This window comes from Danio aesculapii, chromosome 10, assembly GCF_903798145.1.
Source record: "Danio aesculapii chromosome 10, fDanAes4.1, whole genome shotgun sequence".
In the NCBI taxonomy this organism is placed as follows: domain Eukaryota; kingdom Metazoa; phylum Chordata; class Actinopteri; order Cypriniformes; family Danionidae; genus Danio; species Danio aesculapii.
Window position 1 is genome coordinate 4105144 of NC_079444.1, and position 26188 is coordinate 4131331.

General features: G+C 37.8%; 1 protein-coding gene across 2 annotated transcripts in view; it reads left to right on the forward strand.

Moving 5' to 3' along the window:
• Positions 1–26188, forward strand: part of plppr1 (phospholipid phosphatase related 1) — a 103928-nt gene that overhangs the window by 13816 nt on the left and 63924 nt on the right. For both annotated transcript variants that reach the window (XM_056467063.1, XM_056467062.1), the window contains exon 2: positions 21251–21348. In XM_056467063.1, the coding sequence (XP_056323038.1) occupies positions 21289–21348 (60 nt within the window). In that variant the 5' untranslated portion in view covers positions 21251–21288. The remainder of the gene's footprint in view (positions 1–21250; positions 21349–26188) is intronic.

Genomic DNA, 26188 nt, shown 5'->3' on the forward strand with positions numbered 1-26188 from the left:
AACATGTTACCTGGGAACAAGTAATAGATTCAAAAGACCAAAGTCTGGGATTATGTTGTTAGATATAGACAACAAGATGAATTAAGTGAAGTTTCATAAACCAATTTCGAGAGGAGCACGTGATATGATTGAGCACGTCTGGCCACTCATCTGTAATCAGTAATAATCCAATCAGAGCGATCCTAGTTTACTATAAATGGATCATTTTCTCCCTACTGTTTCTATCTTCGTTTGGAAGAATCCCCCCTTCCACCCCATCTCCTCCTTTTCCTCCCTTTTCTAAAAGGGGGAGCTCTCGAGACCTACCTGATCTCGGATCTACTGATATGCTTATCGACCGGGCGGGAGTCCTGGGCTGAAATATCTCCGAGCTCAGGGTTCTCTCCCGGGACAGCATGCCAAACCTGCTTTATACGCCAAGCATATCTAAGTGGGAACTCTTGAAATATCACGTTTAACAAATATAGTTAGAGATTAGATCCAGCGGTAGATCCTTGATGAAGTCCGACGTGCACAGCTCTCATCTGGGCAGATGACCTCAAAGCACCCGCTGACTGCCTGGAGCTCAGACGTGCGCATGCCAAAGTGTGTGTGGTCACGTGATGTCTGTTTTCTGCAGTATAATGTGGACAGAGAGCTGTTCAGAAACGCTAGTTGAAACGCCGTTTTAACGCTGTTTTAAAACTAAAACATGTTAGTGTAAACGGGGCCTTAGTTTATTCGTTTCTAGCATGGAAGTAGCCATGGAAGTGCATAGAGCAATGAATTGGAGAGGCGTCCCAGAACATTTGGCAAAATGGTGTATAATAAATGACTCCAATCGATGGGCACAAAAATTGGATGTCCCTATTAACTGCATACAGAAATTACAGATTACAAAGAATTATTTTTCTGTTAACGCTAAAGCTAGTTTTTAGGGGTGGGCGATATGACCTAAAATTAATATCACAGTATTTTTCATCTTTTGAACAGTGACGGTATAATATCATGGTATTACTTTCAATAGCAAAATAATATACATCTCAAGGAAGAACGGACAAAAAAAGTTTAACTTCTATTACTCTTTAAAAGTTTCGGTTTGGGTCATTGTAAATGCTCAGTCTCGTTATGAGCTGATCTTCATTTCTCTGTGTTGGTGGAATAAAGCAGGCGAGTCAGCCGCACCAATTTATGAGCAGACAGAGCAGGATTCTCGCGATGACCACCAGCACAGTTCCGCTTTTTGTTATGAGCCGTAGTTTCAGTGTAAACTTAGTAAAGGTGAGTTTCTTTGGCGATGATGTGTACAGTGTTAGATTTTATATTAAGCAGACATTTGCGCTGAACACGCGGTGAATGCAACGCATTGAGATTCGGGCACCTTCTCCGAAAACACTCGATTGATCTCAGCTGGCGGATCAACATTTACCTCATGATCGCTGTCATCTGCGCCATTATTATTATTATAACTTTAGGTGAGGTTTGCAAACCTGTGCACTTTTCACTCTTCAGCCGTTTGCATTTCCTGCAGTAACAAAAGCTCCCTGTTATCTGACAGGGGGAAGCGTTGAGTGATTGACAGCTAATATGAACCAATACAGCAGCAGGGTAGAGCGATTCAGCAAGTTTTTAGAGAAAATCAAATCAGATTGCACTACAACCATTATATTCAGACACACAAATGCTCCCAAATATATTATGAGGGCGCAAAGATTAAATTTCGGGCGCTCATGCGACCAAAATGGTTGCAATTTCGAGCCCTGTAGTATAAGGACATGTATTCAGACCACAACTGAACGTTTGAAGAAAATTGAATGCCTTATTATTTAGAATTAGCTATAATTGATGTAAATGCAGCCGTTCAAGGCGCATAATTGATTTCTTACGGTATTGACGGTATTAGAAAATCCATGTCGTGGCGCAATGTCACACCGGTGATGACTATGACACCGGTGTACCGCCCACCCCTACTAGTTATATTTACCATTTAGTGGATTTTCACAGCAAAAATTGTCGCAGATATCATCACAATTGAGAAATCATTGTAAAGCCAGTCCTTCGGTCAATAGAAAAAAAAAACATTCTGTAAACCATAAGATGTAATAGTTTAATGGACCAAATGTATGCCAATATCTATAATATACTGTATACTATCCTCCGTGAGACTGAGATGAGTGTAATGTTTGAACACGCATAAAGAGGTCATTATTCTTGCCAAGGCTTTATCGGTAGATTTTCATTTGGAAAGTGTCCTTGGCAGTGTTTGACCAACATGATATATAGACGGGCATCAGATTGTTTAGTTGTAAAAGCACTATTTAATCGAAAGCGCTATGACCTGTGCCAGCTCAGATATCCATCAGGAGTGAAGTCGGCTGTAATTCTGACCGGAGAGCCGAGAAGATGAATAATACTGTGATCCGCTGTGACCCATTTCACTCTGAAAGTTAAAGCTTTGGTTTATTCTCCAAGGCAGCTAATCGGAAAACGCCTCAGTCAGGATTTTAATTATCCGGCAGCTAAAATGCAAAGGAAAATCATGGTTTCCCCTGCAGAACAACTTTGCGTGGCACTGCTGACTTTCCTGACTGCCAGTAATGGGTTTTCCCTGTCTGTTAATTGCTGGTGAATTGAAAAGAGGATATAGCGCACAGCTCTTGAAGTGTTTGAAGCGAGAATTATCCACGCGAGACGCTTCGGGTTTATGTGTTAGTTCCAGAGAACACATTTAAACTGAACTCTGCTTGACTGCGCTTCATTTGCTCTGTTCTGCCACTGACATGTTTGAAATGGGTCAGATGAATACTTAACCCGTCCCTGACTTAAAACGCATACTTTGGGGTCTTAGTTAACATTTAACATTACATTTGAGAGTGTTGATTGATAGACTTCTGAAATTTGATTGATGGACTACCTGTTAAAATTCAAGTTTTCTGCAAATTTGACCTTATTCTAAAATGCGGAAGTGCGCTCGTTTTTGGGATTTGTTTTAGAATATCTGATTCAGTTGCCTATGAGAGAAATGACTATGAATAATAAACAACAAAAAATGGTCTAACTACTTGCTCTACAAGCAAGCGTTTCCGTAGAAAAGACGAGTTTGCAATATCAAGTAGTTTTTGGCATCTAAAAATCATTGGAAGTAAGACTGGAAGTCTTGAGCCGAAAAACTCTAATGGTGGTGCAAAAGTAGGGCTGGGTGATAAAATCAGTATTAGTATTTATTGACCGAACACCATTGTCCATATCGATTTAAAAAAACAAAATTCGGTATGAAGTAGGGGATCAACCTACGTTAAAAGTTTGATCAGGGATTTAGTAGCTCATTTCAAGGAATCGGATCTTGAAGATTTAAATCACTTGATTTGACTCAATTGAGTCAGACTGAATCAGATTAAAAGATTCACACTTTATCTACCATTTTTCCAGCAAATAGAAGACCTTGTATCTTACCTATCTTGTTTATATTATTTCCGTGGCCAACAATAATAACATAACACAGTATTGGGTAAAAAATCTACAGCCGAGAACATGAAACTAACTATGTAATAAATGGACAACAAACAAATGCACACATTCCCACAGAGGCAGTTCAGAGGATGCAAAATGAGTTATATATATATATATATATATATATATATATATATATATATATATATATATATATATATATATATATATATATATGTATATATATATATATGTTTTTGAAACATGCTGATCGCCTTTCAGATTAAAATAATTATGTTTATTTGGATTTCGAACTATAACACTTAGAGATGAGCAATCATTCCAAACTAGTGTCCAATGTCACTGTCACTCCTGAAGTGGAAGTAATTTTAACTATAAACTTTATTTTCAGAAAACTGTTCAGCAGTTTTTAAAACATTTTTAAGTGGAAAAAAAATAGCCTATAGTATGCTAGCCTGTGTCTGGCAGCATTGCGTCACTGTGAATGAGTCTGGTTTCGGGATATAAAAAAACAAGCCTTTATTCAATTTTGTTTTCTGTATTTTTTTTAATTTTTTTTATTCGAAATAAAAAATTAAAATCAAATCATTTTTTTATTTTGCTTTTCTGCAAATTTTTTTTTATTTCAGTTCAAAGATTTAAAAAAACGAAAATCAAAAACCGCATTGTATTTTAATTTTCTTTTTAAAATTTTAATTATTTATTATTTATTTATTATAAGTTTTTCATTTTTCAATATCTGTTTCTAAAATGAAAATCCAATGACCAAAATATACACTGACCCTTCAGGCTACGTCTTGGGCAGCACTGTTTGAGTTCCTGTAAGGAGCTTCTGCCTATGAGGAGTATTCCGTTTCAAGTCAGTGTACAGAAAGTCATCCATAGGTTTAGTAACGGAGTCTCTTTGTACCAGTTGGTCCTTCATCATTTATCTGAGCTGGGCCTCGTGAACCCCGAGTCCATTAGTGGCTTCTGACTGGTATCACATTACACTGATGGCAGTCAGAGAGCTGTTGTGCTGGAGATATGTCACAGTTATTCCCTCGGGACAGTGCTTGGATCACAGGCTCAGATTCGCAAAGAGATACTGTGCTGGATGGGATGGACACAGCAAGAGGGATTTATCTCTTTTAAAAATCTCAGCGGTGGTCAACCCAACCTGAGTTGATATCAACATCAGTATCACCCCCCTTATTTCACAAACACACACACGAACAAATAGCAATAGTAACAATAGCATTGTATTTTTTTGTAGTATTTGTATTGTAATATTAAGGCTGCACAATATTTCAGCATCGATATCGCAATGTGCGCATATGCAATTGTCGCATAGCAAGACATGCAATGTTGACTCTGAAATATAGTTGACCGGGAGCCACAGAACACATGTGATTTGTAGAGTTTGCATGCGTTTTAAGGCCTGTGACTGAGCATTTCTAGAGAGTTTAGAACATTTGAGTACCAAAAATTCTGATGTTTGGAGGTGTAACAAATATTTATTTTATATAATTATACAGAATTCATACGATTTATGCAACAAAATTGCAAATCAATAAAATAAAATAAATTTTGTCTTGTTCCTAATCCAAATATCTACATTTCAAAGCGAAAACAAGATTATTTTACTTAACACATCAGCTGATAGTAGGGGTGGGCGATATGTAAAAAATATATCCCGATTTTTTTTTTTTTTTTTTTTTCTGGGGAAATCACGATTCACGATTTTTATCCCGATTTTTTTTTTTTTTTTTTTTTTTTTTTTTTTTTTTTTTTTTTTTATTTATTTATTTTTTTTTTAAGTTGGTTTTTTAAGAATATTTTGCAAATTACAAAAGGTACAATACAACCAAACTAATGTCCCCATATAAAAAATATACTCTTAGCATGTATGTATAAGAATATTTTAATTCAGTTTCCTTTTATTTTTGTCATTCAAATCATCACAATAAAATTGTAATGCAAAACGAAATTACGTTGTAACAGACCCAACAAGAACATAAAAAACATCACTATACAAACATTATAAAATCCTGACATGATAAACAAGCCTTATAAATTCATAAAAATATAAAAATATAGTTATATAAAATATAACCTAATTTAAAAAGAAATCTCAATAAAGAGTAACTTAATACTAAAATACCTATTTCACCATTTGTTATAATAGTTATAATATTAATAATTTATGCTAGTTTAACTATTTATTGATTTACTATTTTACACTAGCTATCAATAGTGTTTAAGAATTGATCTTATTCAAAAGTCTTATAATGACAGGATAAAAACTATCACGAAACCGCATAATCAAGTGAAGATTTAATGCAAGTGCTATTCAGCAAAGAAAGAACATTCAACAAGACTTGCATTACAATTACTGTACCATCAAAATGAACATTTGTTTAACAAATCTAACAAATCTTAGTTTAACAAGTCTAACAAATCAGCTTATTAGACATAGATCCTCAGCAACACCTTCAAAAATATAAATGGCTTATTTTTTTACAAAGTTAAATAAAGTTTAAATAAAAATCTAACTGTCAATGCAAGTGCACAGACTTTAGCATAACTCCCAAAATAAACATTGGCTTAGAAAAGAAAAATAAACATGCAAAAAGTAAACTACCTTTTGTACTCTGTAAAGTACCATCGATTTTTGTTAAATCAGCCGTTGTAGCGAAAAACTTTACCTTTTGAATTTTATTTTGAATCTTGCTGCGGCACTCTGAATAAAGCTGTGGAATGGCAGTGGAGGAAAAATATTTGCGGCTGGGTATTTCGTAACGTGGATCTACGACTTTGAACAATCTTTTAAAGCCCTCATTTTCCACAGTCTTTATAGGAATCATGTCTTTGGTCAGGTAAAATGTCACGGCATCAGTTACGTCTTTCCAGCGCTTGCTCGTTTTCTCATACGGAGTTCCTTTGTGATATGTTTCTTTCGTTAGAGTTGTTTGTTTAAGCCTTGTCGTTTCTGGCTGCTTGGTTGTACCTGGTGATGTACTCGCGTGGGGTCCTTTTAAAATTGGACTCTCTGCATATTCATTCGGGTGCTTTCTCTTGAGGTGGTAAAAAGGTTCGTTGTGTTGCTATCCGTCGTGCGAATCTTATCATTGCAACATTTGCAAATAACTGTTGTTTGCGCTGTGTCTGTTAGCAAAAATCCGAACCATTTTCATATTACAGAAGTTGAATTTTTTTTAGGAACCAACTCCGTGTTTCCCTCCATTGTCACCGACTCTGTCTATCGAACTGCAAAGGATATGACGTGATGTGCACTTTATATGGCGATACTACAGCAAGAACTTTCCCAATAATTATTAGATGCATTTGTTGTGGAGTTAACTCAAGTCTTTCTGCGATGAGTCACACACAATGTTGTTACAAAGTTCACGCACACGCACACAGCGGACACACAGACATCGTGTTTACCTTTGCACTGTTTTTGCACAGCAAGTGTGACACATTAATATACACTGCTGTATGCATATCTGTCATGTTAATGTACAAAATAAACCTGATTTAACGTCCACAACCTGGGATTGAAGCGTCTCCTTTATAATTGTACTGACATGCAGCTGTGGTAATAAAGACGGTAAAATCGCTGTAATTTATTACAAACACTCACTGTTTTAAAAACGTTTTTAACTTGTAAAACTCATTCTTGATCACATTTGATGATTGATGATCACAGAGAGCTGAACAGATCTTTTTAATCTCAGTTCCTTTGCACACGTGCTGTCTTGTTGATATGATAATACGCTTTACTACGGAGACATGTTAATACGCAGCTGTCAATCAACTTGGTGGCCGGGGAAACCGCACTCCTACGTCACATTGTGGTCGGCCTCAAAATGGGAGGGATTTGGACTATTTTAACGTCAGGAAATTTAAAAAAAGAGACTTACTGTCTTTATATCACCCCAGTTTGACCGTGGACACACTATACCTACACACAGGTCTGTCCAAACAGCTTACAAAGGATGATTTTCATCATAGGTGCCCTATAGGGAAAAAAAACGATTAATTTCTTCAAATGAAAACAAAACAATATGTGTACTTGATCTAAGAATTTCTAGATTTTTGGACTAGAAAAAGGACAAAGCAAAGGAAGAGCAACTTTTTTTGCATTGTGATTTCCATTTTTATACCTAATTACTGTTATGCTGTGTTCACACCATATGCAGCACGCGTGTATAAATCGATTATTTGCATGTAAATATACCTGTGAACATTTTGAGTTTACTCGCTTCATTCGCACGTAAAATTCACTTCAAGTGATGCGAAATCGCGCCTTGGGCAGGGCTTCTGTCTGCCTGGTGACTCTAGCTTTGATGCTAAATGGCTAACATGGATTTTATTGAGAGAATAGCGGTTTTATGTGCTTTAGGAAGACTGAAAAATGGCATCGATTGGTTTGGAGCTGTGCCTGAGTTGGTGCTTAAATGAAAAGCTACCCTCAGGTGGTTCTAAACGTTTGTGAGTTTCTTTAGTCTGTAATTTCCAGATTTCCAGCTCACAGTCAGCAGCTTGCATCACGTGTGTTTTCGCGGATGCGAATACATCATTACATGACGACAGAAATGACATTTTTGAATGAATTATACCTTATACTTACAGTATGTGACTCTTTCACCATTTGGAGGTGTCCATGTCGCTAAGCAACGCATGGAAAACAATGTAAAGACTTGAGCAGCCGCCTTTGCTTCTCTCCTGAACTTGAAATTATGATTGGCAAAATAGTAGAAATGCTGGATTAAGATCGTCTAGGGCAGGGGTCACCAAACTTGTTCTTGGAGGGCCAGTGCCCTACAGATTTTAGCTCCAGCTCCAATCAAACACACCTGAACAAGCTAATCATGGTCTTACTAGGTGTACTTGAAACATCCAGGCAGGTTTGTTAAGGCAAGTTAGAGCTAAACTCTGCAGGGACACTGGCCCTCCAGGACCGAGATTGGTGACCCCTGGTCTAGGGGGTCGAATCGAGATCACGATCATTTTTTGATTAATCGTGCAGCTCTACTAGTAAGTAATTCTTTATCGAAAGAGTACTGTGCTCCTATAAGACCCGACTCAGTTCAGAACTGTTCCTTGAATTGACAAACCTCTTTAAGTGAAGTTTTCAAACTAATTTCGAGAGGAGCACGTGATATGATTGACTGCAGCTGGCCACTCATCTACATTCACTAGTTAGCCAATCAGATTAACCCCAACTCACTATAAGTAGCCTAGCTAGAACTACTCTCTTATCTTCGTTTTCCGAAGAAACCCCCCATCCACCCCTTCTCCTCCTTTTTTTCTTTCACCACGGGGAGCTCTCGAGAACCACCTGATCTCGTACTCCCCTCATATGCTCTATGGACCAGGCGGGAGCCCTGGGCTCACCCATCTCCGAGCTCAGGGTTCTCTCCCGGGACAGCATGGCAAACCTGCTAACAGTTGTCAAACAATATCTAAGTGTGAACTCTTGAAATGGTTCTGTCTCAGATTGTGTGGCTTGCTGAAGGGAAGTAAATTCTTATTTAAATACTATTAACAGTTGGAATTATAGACGAAAAGGCAAATCAAAAAAATTCACGGAAGTACCAAAGGAATTAAACTCAGAGTATCCTAGATTCTTGTTTGTGGAGTCTTTTGACTTGGGTCAGTAAGTAACAACCTACTATAGCAATGCCCTAAAAACCCCAAACATTAGCATACAGCAGCACTGAAATGAGTTCAGCACAGTTCAACTCATATTTCTTTCAAGAATGCCAAAAATCTGTGCTATTTCTTCCAAATAGTACATTTAAAATAAGGCTTTGTGTAATAAAGTTGGACAACCCCAGAGAAAGATGAGCATTTGCTACGTACAGTACATTGTTTTTTTTTTTTCTTTTCCAGGTTTGCTGATTAGTTTTCATCTCATCAATATTTACAGTAGCATTTTTTAGCATTTCCCCTCACTGCCAAAAAATCATTCAGTCAAAAGATTTTGCTCTGCAGATGTTGCTACATATTTAAGTGCATTGGCCAGCAGAGTGCAGCTTGTTTAACTAGATAAATACTGGGTGAGCTGTGCTTCATACATCACTGCGCTATTGATTATTGATTCTTTTTGGTCACAAAGTTTAGCAGAAAAGAAAAAGTGCTTCTGTTGGGCTAATTTAAAGATAAGAAAGTTGTTTTGGAGGTCTCCTACAAACAGTTCTGAAATGGTTTAAAACTGTTAAGGACGTAGCGCTGGGCGGTATGGCAAAAAAATGATCACGATCATTTTTTTTTCATATCAGTCGATATCGATAATTATCACGATACATGTCAAATCTTTGGAGCATACAAATCCTTTATTTTTTAAATTAAAGATACTTAAGTTCAATGATTTGGTTCAATTTAAAACAGCACAATTTATGTTTAAAGCTAGGAATAAACTACTTCCAAAATGCATACAAACGTTTTTCGAAGAACGACAAGGGGGATATAATCTGAGAGAAGAACTCTATTTTAGGAGGTTGAAAACAAGAACAACTTTAAAAAGTTTGTGTATGTCTGTCTGTGGTGTAAAACTATGGAACAGTCTAGATCTGACTCTTAAACAATGTCAGGATAATAATCAATTTAAAAAGTTGTATAAATATATATTATTAAAGGAGTATAACGATGAAGGTGATTTGAAAAGGTATAAAAAGAGAAAGGTATGATGAAATTTTAATTAATGGCTATTTGCAGTACTATTTATTTATTTATTTTTTTCTCTGGGTTTATGTTACAAGGTATACGGGTACAAAATGGAACTAAACATATAGTTTGTCGGATATGCCAAAAGGATAGAATGTGTTCATGTGAAAGGAAGAAATAAGTTTACGTAATAGACGAATGATGTATGTGGTAATGGGGTGGGAAAATAATAAGCTTGTGCTTCATCCCACTCCATTTTCGACCATGTTGAAATGTATTCTTAATACATTATTAATACATTATTATACATTATTAATATATTGTTAATGATATTTTATGTATGATACTTTGTTCGAAAATAAATAAATCAAATCAAATCAATCTTTATATCTATCAATTTTAAAGGATTTTCAGCACGCCAATCCCTTTGTACAGCTGATTTAACACGTTTTGTGAAATGTTTTAGCTGTCTGACAATATAAATAAAAAGATAATAAACAAAAGGACAATCTTAATTCAGCATTTACCGTTCAGGTTTTCAACAGCAAAGACATTGCCTACAAGTTATTGTATATTATTGTTCAACATCAGAAAAAAACGGAAACTGGTTTGGAACAAGAAAAGGGTGAGTTGATGGTGACAGAATGTGCAGTTTTGGATGAACTGTCCTTTTAATAGTGAGTATGGTGAATTTAGAGTGAAATATCCTTTAATATATTTTATTTAGGGACGCTAACGATTACTTGATGATCTATTGATTGTCAATAACCCTTTAATCGATAGGCCTTATCGATAACTGATTAAGCATGGACATTTAAAGGTTTAGTTTAGGCTTGGGCGGCATCCAAATTTTGATACCGTCAAACCTCTTCCCTATTTTACCTCGGTATACGGTATTACCGTGCATAATAAAAAAAAATTATGATGTAAGGCTCAGACAGCGTCACCAAACTGTTGGCTTGTGCCTAAACCATTCAGAAACTGAACATTGTATATGCGACCTTAGGTTCGCGGTCACCTGTTTGTCTAGTTTGTTTTAGAGATCTAAGCAGCACGCTCTCTCTCATTCACACACACACACACACACACACACAGACACACAGACACACAGACACACAGACAGACAGACAGACAGACAGACAGACAGCAGCAAGCGACGCACAGCATCACGCTCTCTCATACACACACACACACACACAATTATGTTGAAATAAAATCTAAATACACTGACTAGTAATAACTTACAGCGGGTGGCACTCACTTCTAAACTAGTGTGTTTAGACAGTGGAGTTATCTACGTGATGTGAGATGTATGTCCGTGAACCTCTAAACTCCTCGAATCCCAGGGAAAGGCTGACGCCAGAGATCAGGGGATTTTCACAAGCACACATACAAGACGGTAACAGCTATGAATACCACAAGAACAAGACCAAAATCAAAACTCTAAATGAACATCAATATCACATCACATAATAAGCCAAAACACACACAAAAGCAAGCAAACACAAGGCAAGCAAGACAGAGCAAAAAGCAGAATGAGCTTCCCCGCTCGCGTCCCTTTAAACTGTGAGCTCCTATTCTGATTGGTAGCTATGTTGATGACGTCACCAGGTGGAATAGAGATTGACATCTTCACGGACGAATGGGAAACTGGAATGGGCGTACCTGAGAATTGACAGAGAGAGAGGGAGCGAGCGAGAGAGAAAGAGAGAGAGAGCGCGCACACACACACACACACACACACAAGCAAAACATACAGGCATATACATTTGACTGTAACAAATACCCTGAATTTATTTTTTTTAAGTTTGTGTATTACTTTATTCTAAAGTATTTAGAGGCACAGAAAAGGAAACACCCATACACACACACACACACTCATACACTACGGCCAGTTTAGTTTATTCATTTCACTTATAGTGCATGTCTTTGGACTGTGGGGGAAACCGGAGCACCCGGAGGAAACCCACGCCAACACAGTGAGAACATCACACAGAACAAACTCCACACAGAAATGCCAACTGGCCCAGCCAGGACTCAAACCAGCAACCTTCCTGCTGTGAGACTACAGTGCTAGCCACCATGCCGCCCCATATATATATAACCAAATCGACCAGATTATTATATACAACATCATATTTTATGTTCATAAAGGTTTTTTATTGTGCATTGGCTATAAAGCATTGCAATATCCCAAAGTATAATCTAGCACAGCGGTGCCCAAACTCGTCCTGGAGGGCCAGTGTCCTGCATATTTTAGTTCCAACCCCATTTAAACAAACCTGAACCAGCTGATCAAGCTCTTTCAAGGTATACTAAAACTTCGAACGAATTTGGAGCTAAACTATGCAGGATACCGGAACCTCAAGGACCGAGTTCGGACACCCCTGATCTAGCATATCCAAATAAAATTACATGCAATCTTTCCAAAATGTGAAATGATTTTGCTTCAATACATAATTGTCGGCGTTTGCACTTTCCAAGGCACTGAAATGCTCCTCTTTTTCTTGACACAATGCAAAATGTGCACTTTTAGTGGCGGCAGCTCTTACGCAATTAAATATAACAGAAATAAAACATTTTAAGGCTCATTCCTAACCCTCAGCATGGGATTATATGCATTTTCCAAATTTCTTTCACTTTACCAGAGGTTATTTTCAGCCTGTGTAAATGCACAGCTGTTGTTCTCTCCAAATAGGTCTATAGTCTTAGACTTGACAGAACAAATCAATATCTGGCAATTAGAAATTCAAATCAATACTGATCAATGTATTTTTAATGCTATAGGTGCCAGACCCTGGAAGTGTAATTGCCTCCCTAGAGTCCACACGTATTGTTTAGTCGCCTTTGTGTTGAAGATTTGCTCTCTCACAGATCATACACACACCGTTTGCATTCACAGACATACAGTAATTAACATTATGTGAAGTTGTGTTATTAATTTTTTTTTTTTTGGATATTTAAAGGTCCAGTGAAATCAAAATGAATGTTTTTAGGTGTTGATATCAATATGTTAGTCTTGAGGTAATCTATAAGCTATTGTGCTCCAAAATAGTGACTAATTTCACATTTAGAAGATCGAAACATACTTTAGTTTCTCATCTATTCTACTGACCAATCAAATGCTTTCTCATATTTTATACATTCCATTACACCTCTCAAGACGCTATTGGTACACGCTATAATTGGTCATTTATACTCGTCAAAGTGTGTTCAAACCTGAGGGTTTGCCTAGACACATGGCAAATATATGGAATAATTTTTGTGCCAATAAGAATGAACGTAACTTTATAAAACTGAACGTAATTTTCCAAGAAACGATCAAAAATATGCCACTGCAAAAGAAGAAAAACACAATTAAAACAAAAAAATGAACTCAGTCGCACGAATTTAACATGCTCTTCAAATATGCTTCATTCTTTGTTAATGATTTTCAAAGAATCGTTTTCGCGAATCATGGATTTTGAATGCGTTGCCACAGTTTTCGCTTACGCTTCGTAAATTTTCGTTTGCTGTTTTGGCACAAACTTCTCGTGGGGGCGGGCTTAACAGCGATCTACACTGATTGGCTAATGAGCTTTTGATGGACAGTTGCTCTCTGACCTGGAAGCACAGACGGTGACGTCAGTGGCGCGCATATCGGAAAGTTGTTGCGGTGTGCAATACGTCGTGCTTTATGTTAAGTATTAATGTTAGTATTTTACCTACGGTCGTCTCTTAGTTTCTAAAGATGACCTCCCGGGAGAGACACGGAGCGGTGCCATCATCTTCCACCTCAGCTTGTCCCTCAGGGCAGCTTGAAGTAAGTTCGTGTTGCTAAAGTAACGTTTATCAATAACAACAATAAAAGTTTTATTCATGTACAGTGTGCAACAGTTATTTTGCGGGTTATTGTTGTTATTCACAAGTTTGCAGTGCACTGACGTCACCGTCTGTGCTTCCAGGTCAGAGAGCAACTGTCCATCAAAAGCTCATTAGCCAATCAGTGTAGATTGCCGTTAAGCCCGCCCCCACGAGAAGTTTGTGCCAAAACAGCAAACGAAAATTTACGAAGCGTAAGCGAAAACTGTGGCAACGCATTCAAAATCCATGATTCGCGAAAACGATTCTTTGAAAATCATTAACAAAGAATGAAGCATATTTGAAGAGCATGTTAAATTCGTGCGACTGAGTTCATTTTTTTGTTTTCATTGTGTTTTTCTTCTTTTGCAGTGGCATATTTTTGATCGTTTCTTGGAAAGTTACGTTCAGTTTTATAAAGTTATGTTCATTCTTATTGGCACAAAAATTATTCTATACAAATATAAGAAAATAGTAAACGGTAGCCAAGCTGTGTTGGTCTGACCTCTTTATTTGTTTTGAAATGCGCACATTGTCTCTCTACGGTGTGGGAATATAAATATATATATAATCTAGTTCCAAATTAGCAATAATCTATATATAACTGAAAAGTTATATTCTTCTTTATACAGACCTTAAAATCTCTTGGTGTTCTGAGCGCTGACTGTGCCAAAGTAATGCAATTTGGGATGCCACGATTTTCAATATAATATTGAACCGTTTGGTACGACATCCACGGTTCAATACGCGCTTGTGAATTGCGGTTTTCTCGGTTTTGCATTTAAATCATTTATGTGCGTTTTATATCTCCCCCAATTGACTGTGTGTGCCTGTAAGTCTATGAGCTGAGAGGAGGAAACTCCTCCCCGCGAGTAAATATCCAATCACTATGCTCTAAAAATCTTTAACATGGCAAGCGGCGGTGAAGTGAGGTTGAGGCAACAGTACAAGGAAGCGCCGGCGAAGTGAGGCAACAGTACGAAGAAGCGCGTGCGTCTTAAAATCTGCGGTGTGCGGACATTTCGGTTTTGCCGTTGAGTATAATGCCAATAAAAGAAAAAACGGTGAACAAAAAATAACTGTGTGCAAGCATTGTTTTACACGTATAACCATGACTGCACATCTGCAGCGCCGTCACCCATCAATATCACTGTCTGAAGGCAGGAAAGCAGAGAAGGTAATAAGTCCTCCAAAGAAACAACAATCCCTCGCTGAATCCTTCCAGCAAACATACCCAACTGGTTCTGAGACACGCATAAAAATAACGAAGGCAAAAATCACGTTATACTGAATGAGCCGAATTTACCGATGCTAGTAGAGCGACATTTACGCATCAGGGTTCATCATTACATATGAGCATGTGTTTGTTTGTGTGCATCGTTTGTTGTTAACAATCATAACCGATTAAGGATCCTCATCTCTGGTGATGGTAAATACAAACAATTGAGGACCAACTAAACTTCTCTGAGCACATTTCTAGAACTGCTCGATCTTGCAGATTCGCACTCTACAACATCAGAAAGGTCCGACCCTTCCTATCTGAACATACAGCTCAACTCATTGTTCAAGCTCTTGTTCTCTCCAAACTGGACTATTGCAACTCTCTGCTAGCCGGGCTACCAGCTAGTTCTATCAAACCTCTTCAGCTGCTTCAGAACGCAGCAGCACGAGTGGTCTATGATGAACCCAAAAGAGCACATGTCACTCCGCTACTCACCCGTTTGCACTAGCTGCCAGTTGCTGCCCGCATCAAATTCAAAGCTCTGATGTTTGCTTACAAAGTGACCGTTAGCTTGGCTCCTTCTTATCTGCTCTCACTTCTGCAGATTTATGTGCCCTCCAGAAACTTGCGTTCTGTGAATGAACGTCGCCTCGTTGTTCCGTCCCAAAGAGGGAAGAAATCACTTTCCCGAACTCTCACATTCAATCTGCCCAGTTGGTGGAATGAACTCCCTAACTACATCAGAACAGCAGAGTCACTTGCTGTCTTCAAGAAACGACTAAAAACGCAACTGTTTAGTCTCCACTTTCCTTCCTAATCTTCAACTGCCTCTCTGGCTATACCACTAATGGTGCCCTCTCTCTCTCTCCAAAAAAAAAAAAAAAAAAAAATTTTTACTAATGCTTTGCTTCTTAGACTTTACACACCTGAAACTTGTCTATAGCACTTATTCACTGTTGCTCTTATAGATGTGTAAATTGCTTCCTTGTCCTCATTTGTAAGTCGCTTTGGATAAAAGCGTCTGCTAAATGACTAAATGTAAATGTAAATGTAAATACAATGGCTTTAGGTCCATGCGCAGAGAGAGAAAGAGAGAAAGTAAAAGAATGAGGGAGAGAGAGAGAGAGAAAAAAATAAGAAGGAGAAGAGCACATCTTCTCATTCTGGCAGAAGTAGTGCAGGTCCAAACAAGTCAGAGTTCAAACTTAAAAATGGGCGGGGATTTCTATTCTCCTTCTTGAAGCAGATGTGGGCTTTTGTCATCTTAAAATAACACTTGATCCGAGTTACAGACTACAGTCTCGCACTTTTTTCAGCACTGAGATAATTAAGATGGTTTATTTATGTTTACTTAAGTACAAATATGTTTATTTGAAATGGCCAATTTATGTTTATTAACTTCACTTGTATGTTTATTTTCAAAATGTAGGAATTTATCTGTTCCCCAGTTTGTACATAGGCTACCAGCAGCTGTGAAATTTCAGTGTTAATTTTTTTTATACAATACAGTACACTAGGAACTAGTGTACTTTTCTTGGCTTTTATGTAAAACAAAATTGAGTATTGCAAAAAATCGTTTTTATTTTTTTCTCCTTAAGCTCTTACTGTTCCTATTGCCTATAGAATAACAACAACAACAAACACGTGTCAAGCCATGAGAACCGAATCGAAAACAGTGTTAAAAAACCGAGGAACGTATTGAACCGTGGGCTAACTATATTGTTGCATCCCTAATGCAAATGCTAAAGGCATCGTCTCAACGACTCTTCTTTAGTCTTTGGGTGATACTTTCAAGCTGATCAACTGGCCGGATGGGTTCTTAATTTGCATGCTTTGTGTTCATGCTGAAATGTATCATGAATTAGTACTTATATGCTGATGAGATTTGGGATGGGGGGGGGGGCAATTTACCCTGCTGACAAACAATTCATTTGCATGCTTTATTTAGGTTTGCCACCAACTCTCTGTAAAATGTATAAAACACTAGTGCCTGTAGCACTAAGATAGAGTTCTTTCGATGATGGCACGGTGACGATGGGTTCATCTTATTAAAAGATTCTGCTTTGAAGATACCCAAAAGTTCTCCCTGTTTTTTTTTTGGCTCGTCTTACAATTTCATAACAGTTTTGGTGCCATGAGCCAGATAGAGAAATTCACTACAGTTTTTGGTGCCCTGACCCGGATAGAGAAATTCACAACAACGGCAAGCCCAGGGGAAAACCTATACAGACCCAAGTATCGGACCCATTTAAATTACTCAAATTGCTGTATTTTAAACCAGAGAAATGTTGAGTCTGACTCAGTGTTATTGTCATAGATTGTGGATCTGAAAAGTCACTTGAGCTCAACAGCTCTGACTGGCAGAGTTGTGAACTAAACAGAACGCTATTGGCTGTGTTGTTGTGCCAATAGACGATAGTATCGTGTGTCGACGATACGCAAAGATATCGCCAAGAGCTGAGACCTATGACGATTTTAAAGATAATATTTAGCTCGTTTTACATTAATATAGACCCATTACATGTTTTAACCTCTTACTGTTCCTATTGCCTAAAGATAGAATAACAAAAAGAAGTGTCAAGCCATTAGAACCGAACCGAAAACAGTGTTAAAAAACTGAGGTATGAATTGTACTGTAGGCTAACTGTCTTGTTGCATCCCTAATGGACACCAATACTTTGATTTTAATATGATTAAGACAATACTCTGATCAAGAGTCTACCACTTAAACAGTGATTTTTGATTATCTTAAAGGACCACAGACACAAACTGCGGAGGAAACATTTGTAGGCTGATGACGTTAATGGATCTATGTGCTTTAACATGTAACTGGGAATCATGAATGTAACCTTCAAAAACCAACTCATGTAAACACCTGAATCATATTATTGTCTTATTCAGATTAAGGCAAATCATTAGATCACTGATGTCCATGTAAAAGTAGTCTCAAGCCCCAAACCCAGAAAAAAAGGTGTTCCCTGATTTTGATGACAGCCTTTCCACAGGTTAGTAGTAAGCTAATGTAATGTTAATAGCATACTGCAAATCTTGCATTCATGCTAACAAACAAATGATCAAAAGAATATATTAATTCAGTTCAAATATATAAAATATGAATTGATGTTTACTTGAAACTTGTTATAAATATATATTTATATCGTTCAATTATAATGATTAAAATATCTAAATATTTTTTGTCAAATAATTTTGTGGCTAATAAGTATTTGTTCAGGCACCGTTTTGGCACAGGTACCATTTTAATAGTAAAACGTTACCCAACCCTAATTATAAAACAGATATAGCAAGCATTTGACAAAGGATAGCTCCTAAAATCTCTCTCAGTTCGGTGCTGGATTCGGCTGAAAACTCCTCAAAGGAGCAGCTCCAACAAGACACAACCTGTAAGTATTTTTATTTGTTAAAATTAATCTATGACCTGCACAGTGTCTACCGTTAGCGCTATGTTGTAGTGAGGATGTAAACAAAGGGAAATGTTGTTTGGCACCGCTAACAATTTAACTACATATTCATATTTATCCGTCAAACCGCTGTAAACAGCCACAATCTTCAGCAGTGCTGCAGCATCTCTCTATGCGGACACTTTCTATGCGTTCTACATCTCAAATAATGAACTCACAAAAGATATGTGAACGTTTTATATTAATTTCACATGCTTATAACCTGAATAAATGCAAAAGACATGTAACAGTTGCATATATGTAATAGTTTAGTTTAAAACAAGCATGCACGAATGTGACAATCAAAAATAATGGCTGATTGATGTTTATATATAACATTTAAACGGACTGATGTTTATATGTATATATATATATATATATATATATGTATATATATATATATATATATATATATATATATATATATATATATATATATATATATATATATATATATATATATATAAAGCTAATGAATCAAAGAAACATTGACTTTCGTAATTTCTTTGCCTACTTTCATTGAAAATTTGGGTCTGGTGTAATAGTACACCACCTTTTTTTTTAGGACTACACCACTGATACCGAACCATGAGTAAATTGGACCGTTGCACCCCGATCGGGCTGGTTGAAACACTGGAAACCAGAGCAATGTTTTTATAATAGCACAAAGCCACCGTGTTTACACTTTTACTGAAAATGAAGCTACTTTGAGTTTTTCCCGGCATATTAAACTGCGAAAGGTGAACATATTTTAACATCTACAGTAAATACTACACGCTTGTGCTTAATTGCTGCCCTAGGAGACAGCTAATTTACATAATGCATCTCCTGAGTGCAAATATTTTGGTGTGTTGTTTTTTGAATGATAAAGAAAATGGAGAAAAGCAGAAAAAGTGTGTTTGTCTTGGTGTTTTGACCTCGTGTTGCTCTATCGCTGCACAGTTAAAGTATTTTCTTTATTGTTCTGTCTTTGTTCTGTTTTCTTTCCACTGACTTGAGTTTTCTTCAAGGGACTGAAGTCCTCAGACTCTTTCTGGCTGCACTTTTCAGCTCCTCAGGGGTGTTTGTTAGGAACTCTGTTTGTTGTTGTTGAGCTGCACTGTACTGGCTGTTGCAAAAGTCATTTTATGACATATAACTGAACTCTGTTGTAGCTGAAAAATTGCAGTTTACAACCATGTGCACAGACTGTTCAGTGATTTTCCCCTACCGTTGTATTGGGGGATGGGGGACACCCAATGGGACACCCCCACTAATCTTGAATGTCAAGTTTTTTATTTATATATATATATATATATATATATATATATATATATATATATATATATATATATATATATATATATATATATATATATATATTAGGGGTGGGCGGTACACCGGTGTCATAGTCCTCACCGGTGTGACATTGCGCCACGACATGGCTTTTCTAATACCGTCAATACCGTAATAAATCAATTATGCGCCTTGAACGGCTGCATTTACATCAATAATAGCTAATTCTAAATAATAAGGTATTCAATTTTCTTCAAACGTTCAGTTGTGGTCTGAATACATGTCCTTATACTACAGGGCTCGAAATTGCAACCAGTTTGGTCATCATCAAACTAAACTGAAATGGAATTAAGACGTGGAATATGCCGATTTTAGTCGCATTATTGAAATGCAGCACAGACATGTAAACCCCTTTAATCAAACTATTACCGTCATGTAGGACTTTCACCACATTGTGCCACAGGAGATACCATACACACACTGCTGTTTGACATTATTCTCCGCTTCTACCGAGTCAGTAAAGGAACAAACACACGCGCCATGAAATGGGAAGATTTGTTTTTCATTCGGCGTGCGGTACCAAATACCGTTAAAACACCAGTCCTTACTATATACTCATTTCCAATACCTTTTTGTTGAATTTTTTCCAATACCTTCATTTGTCATGAGGCCGATGAAATGTTCCTGAATGAGAGTCAAAGTGCTGAGCTGCAGTCAAAGTAGAAAAATTCAAAATGAAACATCCGAAATTACATGAAACTCTGGAGGAAACCGGTATATGACGTTAAACAATCTTTCAAGAGTTCCCACTTAGATATGCTTGGCGTATAAAGCAGGTTTGGCATGCTGTCCCGGGAGAGAACCCTGAGCTCGGAGATATTTGAGCCCAGGGCTCCCGCCCGGTCGATAAGCATATCAGGAGATCCGAGATCAGGTAGGTCTCGAGAGCTCCCCCTTTAGAAAAGGGAGGAAAAGGAGGAGATGGGGTGGAAGGGGGGATTCTTCCAAATGAAGATAGAAACAGTAGGGAGAAAATGATCCATTTATAGTAGACTAGGATCGCTCTGATTGGATTATTACTGATTACAGATGAGTGGCCAGACGTGCTCAATCATATCAATCATATCACATGCTCCTCTCGAAATCATATTATTCAGATTAAGGCAAATAATTTGATTACTCATGTCCATGTAAACGTAGTATTAATTGAAATGAAAGTCAGCTCACTTTACCAAAGTTTCTTGTATCTCTTCATGCGCTCTCTAGTTGTCTGTTGTACACCTAATGGTTCTACATTAATGATTGGAATTAATTGCTCCATTAATGTTGCAACTTTCTTTTTCTCCTTTAGATTGCCAACTGTGAAAACTTTGACCGAATCGATGCAAAATGGCTTCAGATAATACACACCGTAGTTACTCCATCATACCATGCTTCATATTTGTAGAGGTAAGTTTTATTTACAACGAAAACATGACTGCGTTGCTTTTCTTCCCCCCCCACCGGCTGTTATATTGTACATTCCCTGGTTATTGTGCTGTCTCTTACTCTCCGTTACAGCTTTAAGATGTCCTTTCTTTCTGAAACTGGCTATCTATTTAATTAAAATTTCTGTCAAATCCTGTTTAATCACTGTGATGTGTGTGTAGGCACTTCAAAGCGCTTGTGTCCCTCAGCGGGACGAGTTGGGCATATCTCTCAGACAGTTGGGTTTGTAGATGAACCGCTGTGCCATTCGCCTGAACCCAAGAGCAGTGGCTGCCAGATATCCAGAGCTGTGTGCTACTGATATTGTGGAGGAGTATTTAGGACACACCACTTTGTACTACAGTGGAAATTCGGTGCTAGAATGGATCATAAATCATGTGGTGAAGTTGTAGCCCTGTTGTTAAAGGTCTAGTTTTAAGATTCAGGGCTTGTTGGAGAAAACAGATCTCAACCAACATTTGTAAAGCTTCAAAAATGCATCTGTACATTCAATTGGTTTACGGATTTGAGCATAAATGAACACTATAGGCAATAAAAAGCTAACACATTTTATTTTCATTCACCAAATTATGATTACGAGACATTTGACGAAGATTCGCTTCCTTGCAAAATAATATGCTGTCACCTTAAAACAAGAGTGTCCAGACTTGGTCCTGGGGGTGGATGTCTTGCAGATTTTAGCTCCAACTTGCCTAAACACCTAAAAGGATGTTTCTAGAAAGCCTAGTAAGAGCTTGATTAGCTAACCCAAGTGTGTCTGATTGGGTTTGGAAGTAAACTATGCAGGACACCAGCCCTCCAGGTCTGGATTTCAGCAAAACATTTTATTCTGGTCCATGTTTTTTACATTTTCATCACAAATCGTATAATATTTCTGACATGGTATTATTGCTCAGTAGCTTGCCTGGTACAATGTTGCATTCGTAATTCTAAACGATGAGTTACGAGTAATTGGAAAGACTACTTATGACCTGTGTTGTCAGGAATACTGGTTTCAAGGTAAGCAACGGTAATTTGTCCTAACGCTTAAGGTCTTTGCACTCTAAAGACCTTAAGCATCTTGTGATGCATGTTTACTAACGTAAACAAATCCTGAACACAGACTGGCAGTAGAGTAGCCTACCTATAGACATCATAAAAGGTTGCGGCCGTGTTGACGTGTTGGAGCAAACGGACTGAAGCAGACCATGAGGCGATTATAATGTCTATGGCAGTACGTCAAATGTATGGAGACACACAACCCCAAGCAGAAACAGCCACAGAATTCAGCAGGGGTTCTCAAATGTCCGCCGCATTCTGTCTTACATTATGCACCATGTTTATCATAAAGTTATCTGTGGCTTAAGTGTTGGCATTTTGTATTTTTCCTTTCGCTTGTACGGTGGCTCTGAACTGTCAAAACACCTCTCAGAGTGCTTGTTTGGATGCAAAAAACAAAACAAATTCGAACCCGATTCGCAATTCACTTTTTGGAAAGAAGCTCAGTTGAGTTTTACCTTTTTTGAAACCATTCTGCTGATCTATGGATCTAGCGGGAGCTTTTTTAGCTTACATTGATCATTGCATTAGATTAGACCATTAGCATCTCGCTCAAGTTCAAAGAAGAGTTTCGTTAATTTTCTTATATAAAGCTTGACAATATAATAGGTTGTGACAGAGTTGATGTGTTGGAAAAAGTGGACCGAAATGTCTATGGGCAGTACGTCAAATGTATGGACATACGCACTTAAACACACACACACAAACAGAGACACACACCAGAAGCAGCCAGCAGGAGCGAGGTGTGCTAGTCATAGAATTCAGCAGGGGTTTTCAACTGTCTGCCACATTCCGTCTTAAATTATGCACCATGTTTGTCATAAAGTTATCTGTGGCTCAAGTGACGGCATTTTGTATTATGCCTTTTGTTTGCATGGTGGTTGTGAACTGTCAAAACACCTCTCAAAGTGCTTTTTTAGATGCGAAAAACAACAAAAAATTCAAACCGGGTTACATTTTTTTTATATCGGACTAAAGTTTTGGAGGCAGCGTGACAATACAAATCACTCAAAAAAGGTTGAATTTATTTTTTAATGTGCGAAAATTACGCACGAAAATTTTGGATTCAGTGTGCAGTAACCTTTAGTATTACCATTTCAGATTTTCATTGTCATTGAAGACTAATTCTTCAATGTTGATACTTGTTGAAAGTATCGAATTTGGTATCAATCAGTACCGAAATTTTTGAATTGTCAATTTTCTGCTAACATTTGAGCACGTTCTTAAACACCGCTGCTAATTTGAAAAAAAAAGCTCCAGCTCAAGAATGGTGAACAGCTAACCTTTACTACCAATCACAGTCATTTGTGTTGAGCAAGTGAACAACCTGGCCAATCAGTGGTGTTTAAGAGACCGTTCAAATGCTAGCAGAAAATGGATGTTTTTAAAATTTCAGTACTGATTGGTACCGAATTTGATACTTTTGACAATCCTATAACGGATCAAATGCGCAAGTTGAGTTTTGCCAATTTTGAATCCATTCAGCTAATCTCTCTGTCTGGTGGTAGCATTTTTAGCTTAGCTTAAAATCTCACTCAAGTTTCAAGAGTTTCCAAAAACTTTCCTATTTAAAGCTTGACTCTTCTGTAGTTACACTGCGTTCTTAGACCAACAGATAATGAAAAGTAGCTATTTTCTTCGTCGATAAAGCTAAGGAACTTTGCCGCCATATAATGGCTCCACCAGGCGCAATATTATGCAGCTTCTGAAAATAGTTCCCAACTGGGTAACTAGGTAGCAGCACTGCATACTATCATTGCTTTCCTTGATGGAAATGGACCAAAAATTGTACGTTCACATGCGTCTTGTGTGACATTGGCGGCAAAGAGGAATATGTATTTCAAGAATTGCACTTGGGATATTTATATGAACCTAAAATAATTCGTCTTTCAAACTTTGTTTTTATAGTTTTTTACATATCCACTATACCAGTGTTTCCCAACCCCGTTCCTGGAGGCACACCAACAGTACATATTTTGGATGTCTCCCTTTTCTGACCCATTAACTTCAGGTGTTAGAGTCTCTTCTGATGTTATGATAAGTTGATTCAGGTGTGTTTGATTAGGGAGAGACTGAAAATGTGTACTGTTGGTGTGCCTTCAGGAACAGGGTTGGGAAACACTGCACTATACATTACACAAGTGCACAGATAACGGTCCTGAAAGCATACTGACAAAAGCGGAGGATGTACTGCAAATGTAAATGCAAGAATAGGGCATGTTTGCATTCACAAAGTTCTCCAATTTCAGCAAGCATCTCGCTGATTGACTGTCAGAACATTGCATATGAATATGTGACAGGGAAATGGTGAGGGGAAAATTGCCAGAAGAAGTTGCTTGTGATGGAGAAATTCCAGTGCTGAGGTGTCACCCACAATAACGAGGTTTGAATTTTGTATGTGAGCAGAAATGATTTAGGCTTGTATTCATGTAAGTTGGCATAAGTTATTGTCTCTAAAAACTAACAATTGATACTAAATGACCCTTTAAAAAAGTGGTCAACATACATACTATGTAATAAGGGGCTGAAATAAACACAATTATCAGGGCATGTCAAAACATCTTAGGGGGCCCAAAATCACCTTAGACTACAGAGGGTTGAATCTCATCTTGGAGACCTTCAAAACAAAATTAGGTGAAGTTTCACAAACTAATTTCGAGAGGAGCACGTGATATGATTGACTACAGCTGATCCTCATTGCTAATCATTAGCTAGCCTATCAGATCATTCTAAAACTACTATAAATATCCTGCCTAAACTTCATTCCTTATCTTCGGTTTTGGAACCCCCCCCCCCATCCTTCCCTTCTCCCTCCTCCTCTTTCATGATCGGGCAACACGGTGGCTCAGTGGTTCCTAATGCTCATTGACCAGGCGGGAACCTTGGGCTCATCTATCTGCGAGCTCAGGCTTCTCTCCCGGGACAGCATGCCAAACCTGCTATCATAGTCGAGCATCATCTAAGTGTGAACTCTTGAAGAACTTTTTAAAATGACATAATTGAGAAGATATGCATTTTCTTGATATTTAGTTGCCTACCAAGTGAGCGCTTGAATGACTGTGAACATTCCCCTTTTAGTGTCGCTGATTCTGTCCTTTTGTGTCGGCATTCAAAAGACGGATTACACATTGGCAGCAAAGTGCCAGACCACTTGCCAAATGGTGTAATAGAGAAATAATACATGCGTCTACGCTAGTAGCTTCTCAAACAGACTTTAGCTTTGACGTTTCACGCAAACATAGATGAAACATACTTAAAACATCCTAGTCACAGTGGTTCCTTTTACAGGAAGAATCCTCAGTACTTTCCACTAAATGGATGTGTGTGAGAGAGTGTGTTTCCTTTCCTCTGCCTCTGGATTTGCTCAGAGCTTTCAAAACGCATCAGAGACGGAAACTAGGCCACACAGAAATGATCATGCGGCCTAATGCTCGCTTAGTGAAGACGTGAAGGCGCTGAGAAATCCAGTCATGTGCTCAGTTTCTTCACAGAGATAATTCCGGCGAAAAAAGGCTGAGAAGTGGATCCAATATGGTGACATATGCCAGCTACCGCTCTCTCCCAGATACTGACTGTGCAGGAACTGGACTCTGGCCATCTTCCGATCATGTTGCTCTTGTTTGCGTGGTCAGTTATTCTGCCTGTTTATCTACTTATCGACAAGTGATAAGACAGAAAAGTGACGGATAGCTGGCTGCTGCTGCAAGATCTGGTGCTTAGATTTACCATACAAACAAATTGGTTTTCTTGGTTCAGTATTACT